General features: G+C 36.2%; 1 protein-coding gene across 1 annotated transcript in view; it reads left to right on the top strand.

Annotated features, from left to right (window-relative positions):
- DNAH6 (dynein axonemal heavy chain 6) overlaps nucleotides 1-12,664 on the top strand; it is a gene marked incomplete at its 5' end in the record, with an annotated part of 184,661 nt that overhangs the window by 121,618 nt on the left and 50,379 nt on the right. Inside the window, 5 exons of the mRNA XM_081318905.1 lie at nucleotides 2,063-2,227; nucleotides 5,027-5,094; nucleotides 9,328-9,508; nucleotides 10,497-10,676; nucleotides 11,512-11,745. Coding sequence (XP_081175031.1) covers nucleotides 2,063-2,227; nucleotides 5,027-5,094; nucleotides 9,328-9,508; nucleotides 10,497-10,676; nucleotides 11,512-11,745 — 828 coding nt within the window. The remainder of the gene's footprint in view (nucleotides 1-2,062; nucleotides 2,228-5,026; nucleotides 5,095-9,327; nucleotides 9,509-10,496; nucleotides 10,677-11,511; nucleotides 11,746-12,664) is intronic.

Here is a 12,664-nt window from a genome sequence, read left to right as displayed (position 1 = left end):
CTTGGACCCTCATGTCAGTTATTTTCCATTTATGAGAATTCCATGTGAATATAGGACATTGGATCATAGTTAGTAGCTTCAAAAAGTTCCTAGTAAAATCCTTTTAAACCCGCAGGGGGCTCAGTGGGTTAGGGCGCTGAGCTTGTCGATCAGATGGTCGGCAATTTGGCGGGTCGAATCCCAGGTGTCGCATAACAGAGTGAGTGCCTGTTACTCGTCCCAGATTCTGCCAACCTAGGAGTTCGAAAGCACGTAAAAATGCAAGTAGAAAAATAGGGGCCACTACGGTGGGAAGGTAACAGCGTTCCGTGCGCCTTTGGCATCTAGTCATGCCGGCCACATGACCACGGAGACGTCCTCGGACAAGTGCTGGCTCTTCGGCTTTGAAACGGAGATGAGCACCGGCCCCTAGAGTTGGAAACGACTAGCACGCATGTGCCGGGGAACCTTTACCTTTACCTCTATACATACCATCAATTTATAGTTAAGACCTTGTGATCCGAATTAGAATTACAGTAAAAATGGATGACTCAATTTATGACTACAATGACTTACAACAGAAATTTCGGTCCCAATTATGGTAATAAGTCAAAGACTACCTGTAACAACATTCCAACTCATTACCCAATTGCCTCTTCCAAAAGAAGTGTACCATACTGTAGAAGTTTTAAAATTCTTTTGTCCACAGCTCCAAACCAGATCCAGTTATTTTAAAACACAATTTTTATCTGGCCAGCTTATTCCTCAATACCCGAAATCAGTTTCCATTCTATTCGGTGTTAGAGAGTTATCCTGCTGAAAGATATAGATCTGAGCTCTTTTATATCATTTCTTTATAACAGTCTGCTGGGTTGAAAAGCATAAAAAAGGAAGGGCGGGAGAAAACCATCCTAGTTGTGCTTTTTATCATTGTGAATACCTGAAAATACTTTTTCCATTTTGGGGAGGAGATATCCCAAAGCTTTGCATCCTAGAAAGTTATCAGTATTATCCATATTTATTGAATATAATGGTAATAAGTAATGGTAAAGGTGGACAATGGACTTCTTACATGAATGCCTCAAAGCCCTTTATATGAAGTAGCAGTTAATAGGTCTGACACACAAGTAAGGTTTGGAAACTTGGAAGCCTGTAAGTAGGGACAATTGTGCCGATCTTTTTGTCTTGATAAAGTCCAAACTGAGAGAGAGAGATAAATTATATAATTAGCTGTTACATATGTCAGGAATTGTGCAGAGATCTCCTTGAGCTAACAAGAAGTTGCACAGACAAAAATGGTACTGAGAGCACCAAAGTTCACACAGTAACCACACAGATACACTGAGGTGTGAAAAACAGAATACTTTACTTTGTGGTGTAATACAAAGCACAGTCAAAAATAAACAGTCCATGTCATACAAGTGTAAAGAACAGATAAACGATAGTAACAGTCCAAGAAGTATTCCAAATACAAAGTCTTCTTACCGGTCCAAAGGTCAAAACACAGTTGTTCAGGTTTAACACAGTAGCAAACCAACAATAGCAGTAACAGAGTAACTAACAGTGAAAAAACAGCGAGAGCAGAGAGAGAGAAACTACGTCCCTAGCTCCCTCTTATGGCCGTTGGGAGGCAAACACACCCTTGGCCAATCATCACATTTAAAGTGATATCATACATCATGGCTTATATATATCCAACCCAACCAGGTAGGCTTAATCATATGCCTAACAACATACAGGGTCCCAGATTTTGAAATACTATTATATATGTATCAATATATGAAGATGCTGTGGCTCAACTACAGTGGGTTATGTCTGTGAAATCTGACCTCTTGTTCCTGATCTCTTCTAAACAGCCTAATGAAAGGGGTGTCAAACTGCCGGCCCGTGGGCCGGATGCGTCATGGCAAAACCACACCCACCCCCATTGCAGGCAATGGGAAAAAAGTCATGATGCGTCGCAACACGTGACGTGGCGAGTTTGACACCCCTGGCCTAATGCATGCATGTCCTAACTGAATTTTTAATGATTTTTCAAAACCTTACTTGGTAAAATGTATGCTTTTCTTCTTCTTTTCAATAGATTAAAGAAACGCTTGACCCAGCCCTGGAACCTATTCTTTTGAAGCAGACTTTTGTTTCTGGTGGAAGACTATTAATTCGCCTTGGAGATTCAGACATAGATTATGATAAAAACTTTAAGTTCTACATGACAACAAAAATGCCAAATCCCCACTATTTACCTGAGGTATAATATTAATGAGATGTAGCTGAGCTGCAATTTTCCGCAGAGCTATTCAATTGAGCGTAATTCTGAGTAGACAACATAAAATTAGACTCTTAAGAATTTAAAAAGAGGCATTTTTTTCTACTCAATTAAAGTAATTTGTATATTTTGTTTGCAAAACCATCTTAGGCTTTTTAAAATCTAAATTAACAACCTCTGTAAAAGTTATACCAGGAACATTTTTGTACAGTTGGTAGACAGTGTGCTAATAGCACTTTCTGGGCTCCGTGATTTTGCTTTTTTGGTCTTTTTTGTATGCATAATTTACTATAAGAAATGGGAACTATGAATGTTAATCAGCTTGTGTTCTAATGCTTTTCAATTTTTTTCTATGGAGAAAAACGGGCTAGAATTGGTGCATTGTTTGCATTCTTTCGCTTATGAACATTTGAAATAGAATGTAATATGAAATATGGTCATGGAGCCCAGAAACTGCTATATCAATTATACCAGAAAACAATAAAACCAGTGGTATCTTTCAAACAGAAGCTCCTACAAAGGTGAGGTGTCTGAGAGAGAAAAAGAGAGATAAGGGATGCTATATATTAAAGGACAAACCTCTCAGGTACAGTAAGTTTGTTTATTGTAGAAAAGTGATGAGTCCATTATGAAACAATTCCTGTTTTTATAATAAAATCAATTCTGAAAATCTTGTACCTCTTCTTCTTACACAAGCAATACAATGATCTAGAAATCCTGATTTGGATCTATGTCTTTTTTTTGGTACCAGTTATATTGGCTGCCAGTTGCCCTCCGGGTGAGATTCAAGGTGCCGGTAATGACCTATAAAGCCCTACATGGCATGGGTCCGGATTACGTACGGCAGCACCTGCTGCCGGCATCAACCTCCCTCCGTCCAGTGCGCTCCCACAGAGAGGGCCTCCTCAGGGTGCCTCCGATCAGAGAATGCCGATTGGTGGCCCCCAGGGGGAGGGCGTTCTCTGTGGGCGCGCCAGACCTATGGAACCGCTTACCGGTTGAGCTCCGGATGGCCCCCGACCTTCGCTCCTTCCGGCGCGATTTAAAAACTTATTTATTTGAACAATCTGGCCTGGTCTGATGGGTTTGGGGTTGGATTTAGTTTTAACACAGTTTTATTATTGTATTATATTGGGCATAATTATTTAATCCTTTTTAACTTCTTTTTTAACTTTTGTATTTATATTTTGATATTTATTGCCCTGTACACCGCACTGAGTCCTTCGGGAGAAGGGCAGTATAAAAATTTTATTATTATTATTATTATTATTATTATTATTATTATTATTATTATTATTATTATTAATAATAATAATAATAATAATAATAATATCTAGTAACACTCTGCTCATTTTTAATCATATGTGAACTTAGTGTCAGCCTTCCCAGGTAACAGACAGGACACATGATTAGATAAGTTAATTCTACTTTATTGTAAAGATACATTAACATTAAATCTGATAGTACAAGTCTACCACCGTCTCTTTTACAGCCTGAGAATTTAGAGTCCCTTTGGAGCCTCTTGCTCTGCCCAAAATGCAGGTGTAGGCTATGCTCTCTCTTATTTGACTGTTCCATAGACAGTGATGGGATTCAGCCAGTTTGCACCAGTTCGGCAGAACCAGTAACTAATTTTTTTTTATTGCCCAGGCCCAGAATGGACTTCTGGAAGCGGCATCCACACAGAGAACCGGTTGTTCACATATTTGAATCTCATCACTGTCCATAGACACTATTTCTTCACCCCCATCTCTCGAGGTCTTCTCAGATACCATTACACGAAGACTTAATGTGGTTTGTGTATAATGTGTTATGTGATCCTAGCCTTTTGGGTTAAACAAATAATAGAAGAGAGCTTAAGGAATTACACAGAACCAGCCACAATGGCGTTTTCAACAAAACCTTGTCAAAAGAAGCCTTAGGTTAGCTCAAGCTGTGAACCAGCTAGTGAATGACTCAGCATCTAGATAAATATAGCCTACACCAGAATTTTCCATGTATCGGCCAAATACAGTAAATTTTGCAATACAGAGGAAGTTAAATTGTATACTACAGGTGACATTGGAAGGCTAAGGGGAAAAAAAAGCACTTTGTGTTAAATTCTGCCTCTTTCCTTGTAATGTATTACAATGCTTTTCTACAATATTGTAGTGCACATTTTAAATCTTCACCCATGATTTGAAACAGGGCAGGGAAAGGTACAACATAATGACATTACAGTATGAGAAATATTATAAATTAGAAGACAAGGAAGAAGAAAGCATTGGGCTATTAATTTTTAGTGGTATTTCCGTGTCACCATAGAATGATTTTGGTGGGGTATTAAATGTTTTATAGTCCAACTGTGAAAAATCAATTCAAGGCCCCAGTTGCTGTATAACTTTTCAGAAGTAATGAGCAGTGTAACAACAACTTAAACTGATAAAGAATGTCATCCATACTCGGGAGTATCAAGTCCTATCAAAGCACATTAGCTTGGTTGATTTGGCAACAAGCTAAGGAACATGAGCAGTTCTTAACCATTGCAGAATCCAGGGATATCTTAAAGCATTTGCAACCAGTTTCAGAGTGCAAAATATTTATAAAATATATAACTTTTATTTCATTAAAGGACCTTAATTGAGATTTATGGTTGAGTAAACATCTGCCAGACTGCAATGTGAATTTCCTGTCATCTTTTGAAGGGTCGTACATAACTTTTAATCATTTTTTTAAAAAAATCTGAATATAACATTCTTTTTAACGTGAAGATGCTTTTCTTTTTTTTTCTTTTTCTTATAGGTGTGCATCAAAGTAACTATAATAAATTTCACTGTTACCCGATCTGGTCTGGAAGATCAGCTGCTAAGGTACTGCTTCTATTCCTTAGTGTAATTTATTGAATATGTCTATAGTATATAGCAGGAGCCTCAGTCTTATAGACTGGGTGTGTGTAAATTCTGCACAACTTCCCTGTAGCCTCATCTCACCTTCATGAAGCATTATTAGTTTCTTCTATCATTGTTGTGAGGTGTGAAAAAAGTATCCTATTCATTAATTAGATAAAACAAAGTAGTGGAAACCTGATATTTATCCATAACAGAAGAATGTGTTTCACTGAAATGTGGTTGTGTGCTGATAAGCATTACAAAAGAACCTACTAATGTTCTAAAGTATGGTAATATCAATCTATCCAATGAGTTCTGATTAATTAATTAAAATCTCCTCTATGCTCAAGGATCCAGCATAGAGATGCTGATGACTGTATCTCTGTGAATTTCAGTGTTCTTTCCAGCTTCCATTCAGATGGTTGGTTCTGGAGAATACTAGCTCTGCCCGTTTTTATTTTATTATATTTTATTGTCTCTGGTGCTTTGTATTGTGGAGAGGAGCAGAAAGGTATGAAACATCCATTTGCATAGATCGAAACAGGTCACGCCTTCATCGTATCACTATAAGTACAACTAGGAAAAAGACCAGCTTAAAGCAACTATCATTATCAGCCAGCCATTATCAACTCAACTGGCATGCTATCCTTTTGTAAAAACTAAAGAAACCTATATGGGGCTTCCCACTTGTGGGAGAACAAAATAGATGGCAACAAATGTTTTCTGTTGAGTAAACATTTTTCTCCTTCCTCTCCCTCCTTCCTTGACATTTAGATGCCAGACAAGAAACTAAGAAATATTCCTCCTCAACCCAATTTTTAGTACCAAAGTTTTAATGCATAGCAAACATGATTTTTTAAATAATTGGGAAAATCGATAGTAGGAAGATAAGTAAGAAAGCACTTGCTGATATCTGCATCAACTGTCATGGTTCTGACAGACAGATACGAATAAAGCAGAACTCCAAGACTTGCAAATTCCTCAAAGAACATGTTTATTAGTTATAAAGTATCAGCACATCAAGAGTGAAACCAAGTCTGGATACACAAGTAACAATTTTCTAATACAAAGTGAAATGTCCAATCTATAAAAGCTATGCAAGCAACTACATTCCCCAATATGATTATTTGGCGGGCTTTTTATACAATGCCCAGTCCCTAGTTTTGAGAGCAGCTTTTTATGCAACGCCCAGTCCCTAGTCTTGGGAGCAGCCGATGACCTTGGTTCCCACGGGACAAAAGATTATTTTAACTAAAAAAGCACCTGGGCAACCCTCCTCCCTCTGTTCTATGTGGCAACTTAGAATGAGAAGGAAAATGGCTGCAGCCATGCTCATTTATAGAGATGACATCAACATTAAGAAGCTCTTGAAAGGAGTTATATAAAACACTAAACATTTTTATGTATTTTTAGTTTTATTGTACCTGGAAAATTAGAGTTCCAAATCATTGCTGCATAACTGTTTATTGTAAAAAAAGAAATCATTGTAAGTTTGCTGAGAAGCTTTCACTGTGAGACTTCTACATGGCTGGGAGAAAGCAATCAGATGTTCATTGAAGAGTTAAATAAAATTTCCTGCTTTGGAGAACTTTGGTTAATCCAGTTCATTGTGTTTATGAAGCTACAATTTGGTACATATGCCTACTGGGTTTATGATTCTAATGACAACTCCTCTGTGAGATTGTTTACAATGATTAGAATCAATTTTACCTTTATGTGAGTAGGTCTAATTTATATTTGGAAAGTATAGATTGAAATATTTCTAAAAAATCTTTTCTTTATTATAACCTGTAAGAAATTTAGAGACCTTTATGACCAATAGTTTATGTTATAGTATCATGTTCTGACATTCTATTATTCTGTAAGTTTCTAGCAAAGCAAATTAGAAATTACCAAGAGTTTAACAATGATTACAATTTAAAATACATTTACTAAAATATTTCATGAAGTACTTCCAATGAACCCTAATAATTCTCCCCAATGATTTGGAGTAACTTTTGTCTTGTGAAATATTCAGTAAAGACTTTAAAATATGTATAAAAGTAATGAGCCCATTCTGAAAAGCAGAAAAAAAGAATTCATTGTTTTAGATAAGTGAGATTATTCATGTCAACGTTTCCTTAATCAATTTCTTTTGTATCCAAGTTATAGCTAAGAGACAGCCTAGATTGCTTCCTTGAATGGGAGGAGGGGGGCACCATGATTCAAAAAACAAGGCATTATATATAATACATTTAAACGTTTGATATCTTGTCGGTGGAAAGCCAGTTTGGTGTAGTGGTTAAGACATCAAGCTAGATGCCCAGAGACTGTGAGTTCCAGTTCCACCATAGACACAAAGCCAGCTGGGTGACTTTGGGCTAGTCACTTTCTCTCACTTTTAGGAAAAAGGCCATGTCAAATCACTTCTGAAAAAAATCTTACCAAAAAACCTGCAGGGACTTGTTCAGGCAGTCTCTGAGAATCAGGCATGATGGAACAGAAGAAAAATAAATACTCTTAGTAGCATATTTCAAAAGGATAATTGATATGATTGAAGATATTTTCAGAGAAATTTGAGTGGTTTAATAATAAAACAACTCATATGCACAAATAGATTGTTGGGAAACTGCAACTCTCAAAATTCCCAGCTTTAATACATCAGGAATCCTCAAACCAGCTGGAGGAAAAGTGCAGAAAGATTGTAATCTTCATTATTTTCAATGGCAGACAAATTGTTGTATAGCATGTCAATGTATGGGTTTGTGACTAGAATAAACAAATTACTAAACATTATTTAAACAAAATTAAAAATTCTGACAAAATGTGCCACTCTATTTTATTATTTGCCAAATGCTACCAATGCAATGGAAACAATATTTGTCTGGCAAAATGAGGGTGGTTATTGCTGAAACAGCAGCCTTGCTTTTCATATTGAAATATTTCCAATCTTTCAATTTTATCTCTGTGGCTAGGGATTTCATAAATAATAAATATTTAAAAATAAGTGTGTGTGTGTGTGTGTTTGTGTATTTATCCCTAAGCCTATTTTCTAATAATATTTAAAATGTCTTCTGTATATACATCTCACAATAGCTTTAATATAAATTGGAAGGTAAAAAGTAGGAACCTAAATGTATTCTTACAACATTATGACCCGATCTAGATCATGTATTACTACAAGGCTAAGAATGATCATGATCAAATGCTTTTTCCCCCCTTATGACAGAATTGAGTACAGGTAGTCTTTAATTTACAACAGTTCATTTAGTGACCGTTCGAAGTTAAAATGGCACTGGAAAAAGTGACTTACAACCATTTTTCACACTTATGACCATTGCAGCATCTTCAGGGTCACGTGATTTACATTCAGATGGTTGGCAACTGGTTCATATTTATGATAGTTGCAGTGACCCAGGGAGGTCATGTGATCCCCTTTTGTAACCTTCTGAGAAGCAAAGTCAATGGGGAGGCTAGATGCACTTAACAACCGGATTACTAATTTAACAACTGCAGTGATTCACTTAACAACTGTGGCAAAAAAGTCATAAAATGGGGGGAAACTCACTTAACAAATATCTCACTTAGCAACGTAAATTTTGCACTCAACCATGGTCGTAAGTTGAGGACTACCTATAATCATGATAGCATTATTTCCAAATTACCTTAGAATTTTTCATTTCTTCATTGATTTCTAAAAATGTGTCTCACTTCTTGAGTATTTTTAGAAATATATTTTTAAAAGACAACTGAAAATGGCTCCCTTTTCCAACTTCTTCACTGCATTACCCTTCTCACTTTATTTTTGCCCCGTAGGCAATCAGAATTATATGCCCAAGATCATTTCACATTAAGCTGGGATTTTTTTGGGGTGTGGGCTTCTCTCAAGCCTGCTGATTTTCTCTTTTGTGAATGTCAATTGTTTGTTTTCTATAAAACGTCTCCTCTAGCTTTCCCTGGGTGTCGGGGAAAGAGGCAAGTAATAAAACATGCATCACAACACAGCAATGCAATTTCTATCCATTACAGATTTGCATGCAGAATTGAGATGCTGTTACAGAATGGTGGAGCTTGTATTATACTGTCATGATATTCATTTTGGCATTATTGTGGCTGTAATCCTTTTCTCCAAAGGATCAGAAATAAACATCTTTTTGTACTGAATAATAGTTAAAACTTTAACTTATAACAACATTGCTCATGTTCACAAATTCTACATTTTAACTGTCATTTCAGTGATGTCGTGCGATTAGAGAGACCTGAACTAGAGGAACAAAGAACACAGCTCATTATAAGAATTAATGCTGATAAGAATCAACTGAAAGCAATTGAAGATAAAATTCTAAAAATGCTTTTTACATCAGAAGGGAATATTCTGGACAATGAAGAACTCATCAATACACTTCAAGAATCAAAGGCAGGAGGCATTTTGTATCTGTCTGTCTGCTTATCATCTATACATACATACCTATCATCAAATTTAATCATATTTATAATCAAGAAAATATATTAAGCTTGTAATTTTCAGTGATTATATTCTAGACGGTTACATTTGAACAATAGGAGTAACTTATTTGACATTGTGCATATTACAAAGTGGAAATACTTTCATTTTTCATTAAGAAATAGGTTCTATTCCTGAATTTGCTGCAAACAACGAAATATTAAAAAAGATAACACGTAAAAACCTCTTGTTTATACCAAAATCACAAATCAGTTTACTAAGCCTTACATTACAGGGACATCATTAGATTTACAACATTTAGAAACATCAGCAACTACTTCAGTTCATCGTCCTAATAAAAATAATCTCCTTCATACATCAAGCCAATTTAGAGCAATTAATCCACCATAAAAACAATCTCCAATTATATCCTAATAATCATTTACAATATGAGAAAATTTACATACTGTAACTGAGTATGGCTTCAGCCCATTGAACACTTAAAAGTGATGTACAAAAAATAAATATTCTTATTGTTATTATCTATGTCTTTTCAAATGGTACAGCAGGATTTTGTGAAAAAAATGTTCCATGTGTAAAATGAGAGTATTATAATGATTAGAAGCAATATTGGGTGCAAGAAGACTCAGGTTTACGGTTACCCTCAGCCATGGGTGACTTTGGGTCTGTTACTCTCAAACTATTATTTAGGGACTTTGTGGTGGAAAATTGGAGGAAGCCATTTTATGTATGTTGCTCTGAGAAATTGGGGCAGGGGGAGAGAATATAAGTCAGGGGTGTCAAACTCGCAACGTCACGTGACGTGTTGCGACGTATCACGACTTTTTTTCCATTGCCGGCAATGGGGTGGGCACAGTTTCGCCATGATGCATCCAGCCTGCGGGCCGACAATTTGACACCCCTGATATAAATCAAATAAAATTTAAATTTGTGCTTTTAGGTTACATCTGGTGCCATTAAAATAAGGCTTGTAGAGGCAGAAACTACAGAAGAAAAAATAAATGCTGCTCGTGAAAAATATCGCCCTGTTGCTACTCGAGGATCAGTTATGTATTTTGTAATTGCGAGTCTTTCTGATATTGATCCAATGTATCAGTTTTCTTTAAAATATTTCAAACAGGTTGGTAACTTTTCTTTCAATTTCATGTTTCCATTAGCTATTTTTTTCTCATTAAAAAAAGACATAACATAGACAATTCCCTCCATGTCATTGACTTTGAAACTAATTGCTAATATGATTTGCAATATGACTTGTTTATTGCTGATTGAGGTAGCTACAGATAAAGTTGATTGTCTCATTTGTTAGATCCTGGTCTTTCTATAAGATAAATTGTCGGAAGAACTGTATGGCATACAATACTAATTAGGGGTTGCCACAAAGAAGAGGGGGTCCATCTATTCTCCAAAGCACCTGAAGGCAAAAAAAGAAGCAATGGGTAGAAACTAATCAAGGACAGAACCAACCTAGAAATAGGGAGAACTTTCCTGACAGTTAGAACAATTATTTGGCGGAAAGCTTGCTTTCAGAAATTGTGGATGTTCCATCACTGGAGGTTTTAAGAAGAGATTGGACAACCATTTATCTGAAATGGTATAAGGTCTCTTGAGCAGGGGTTGGACTAGAAGACCTCCAAGGTCCCTTTCAACTCTGTCATTCTGTTATTCTATATACTAGCATTTGGAGTCAGGCAGTACGTAAATTTAAATAAAATTAGTTGATCCACTGCTTTGGGCCACTGTATCTCAGCCCAACTCAGCAACAATATTGTTATTGTGGAGAAAATAAGAGGGGAAAGGAGCATTAGGTGCGTTCACCACTTCAATTTATTTATAAAAATAATAAAGGCCAGATAACAAAAGTCTTTAAAAATCTAAATTAATATTCTGCTTTTATTTCAGGATCTCACTTTCCCTATCCTCTTTAATGCTCATTTTCTTTTCCTTTTTCTTTGTAGCTATTTAATACGACAATTGAAACTTCTGAAAAAAATGATGTTCTGGAATTGCGATTAGCTATCCTCCTAAGTCAGACTCTCTATGCAACTTACACTAATGTTTCCCGAGGCCTTTTTGAACAGCACAAACTCATCTACAGCTTCATGCTGTGCATTGAAATCATGCGGCAGAAAGAAGAACTTACAGACCTTGAATGGAATTTTTTCCTGCGTGGAGCTGCTGGTTTGGATAAGGTATTGGGGGGAATGATTTTAATGATTAGTGAGATTTCAAATTTCTATTTTTAGTCATTGTAAACAAGAGGTTAGCATTCCAACTTCTCACTGAGAATTTAAGAAATTCAAGAAAAACAAAACAACCTTAACAAAAATGGTTGCCAATAGTTCTTGTTGTTAGGAGATAGTTTTGTGATGTTTGTTTAATTGAATATACCTTTATTAGTCAACAACCAAAATAAATTCCCTACCTGTCTGTCTACCAAACACCCTTACAGCTGTAAAAAACAGTGAACAGAGATACAACCATTCAAGATACAGCCAAGTATAATATCAGTAAACAAGGAAAGGCTCCAGCAGCGCTACGCTGAGACTTTCCTTTGCTGTAGGTATTAGCCTTCAAATCAACTTAATTTTGAAATGCCCAGAAAGGTGCTGTTCTTTTTGGTGTTTTAGAGTCCATAAAGGGGAAGAAACAGAAAAGGAACAGGAAAAATAGAAAAACTCTAAAAAAAAAAAGCATGGAGAGTCCTCAACCAGAATATCTGCTGCTAAGCAAGGCAATTGTTAAGTGGTCGAACCTAATTTTATTACCTTTTTTGCCACAATTATTCAGCGACTCATTATGGTTGTTAAGTGAATCATGCAGTCATTAAGTGAATCTGGCTTCCCCCATTGACTTTGTCAGAAGCTGGCTGAGAAGGTTGCAAATGGCAATCATGTGATCCTGGAATGCTGCAACTGTCATAAATACATGCTGGTTGCCAAATGCCTCAATATTGATGTGACAGTCTTAAGTGCAAGGAGCAGTCATAAGTCACCCATTCTGTTATCATAAAGCAGCTGATCAGATATCTGATATTAAGGTTTGATCAGAAAACTAGGCAATACAGTAATTGTGTCATTCTTTGGATTTTCTTCAACTGTATTCATATTT

The sequence above is a fragment of the Vipera berus genome (assembly GCF_964194415.1).
Source record: "Vipera berus genome assembly, chromosome: 2".
Taxonomy (NCBI): domain Eukaryota; kingdom Metazoa; phylum Chordata; class Lepidosauria; order Squamata; family Viperidae; genus Vipera; species Vipera berus.
This window is presented reverse-complemented; position numbering and strand designations above follow the sequence as displayed.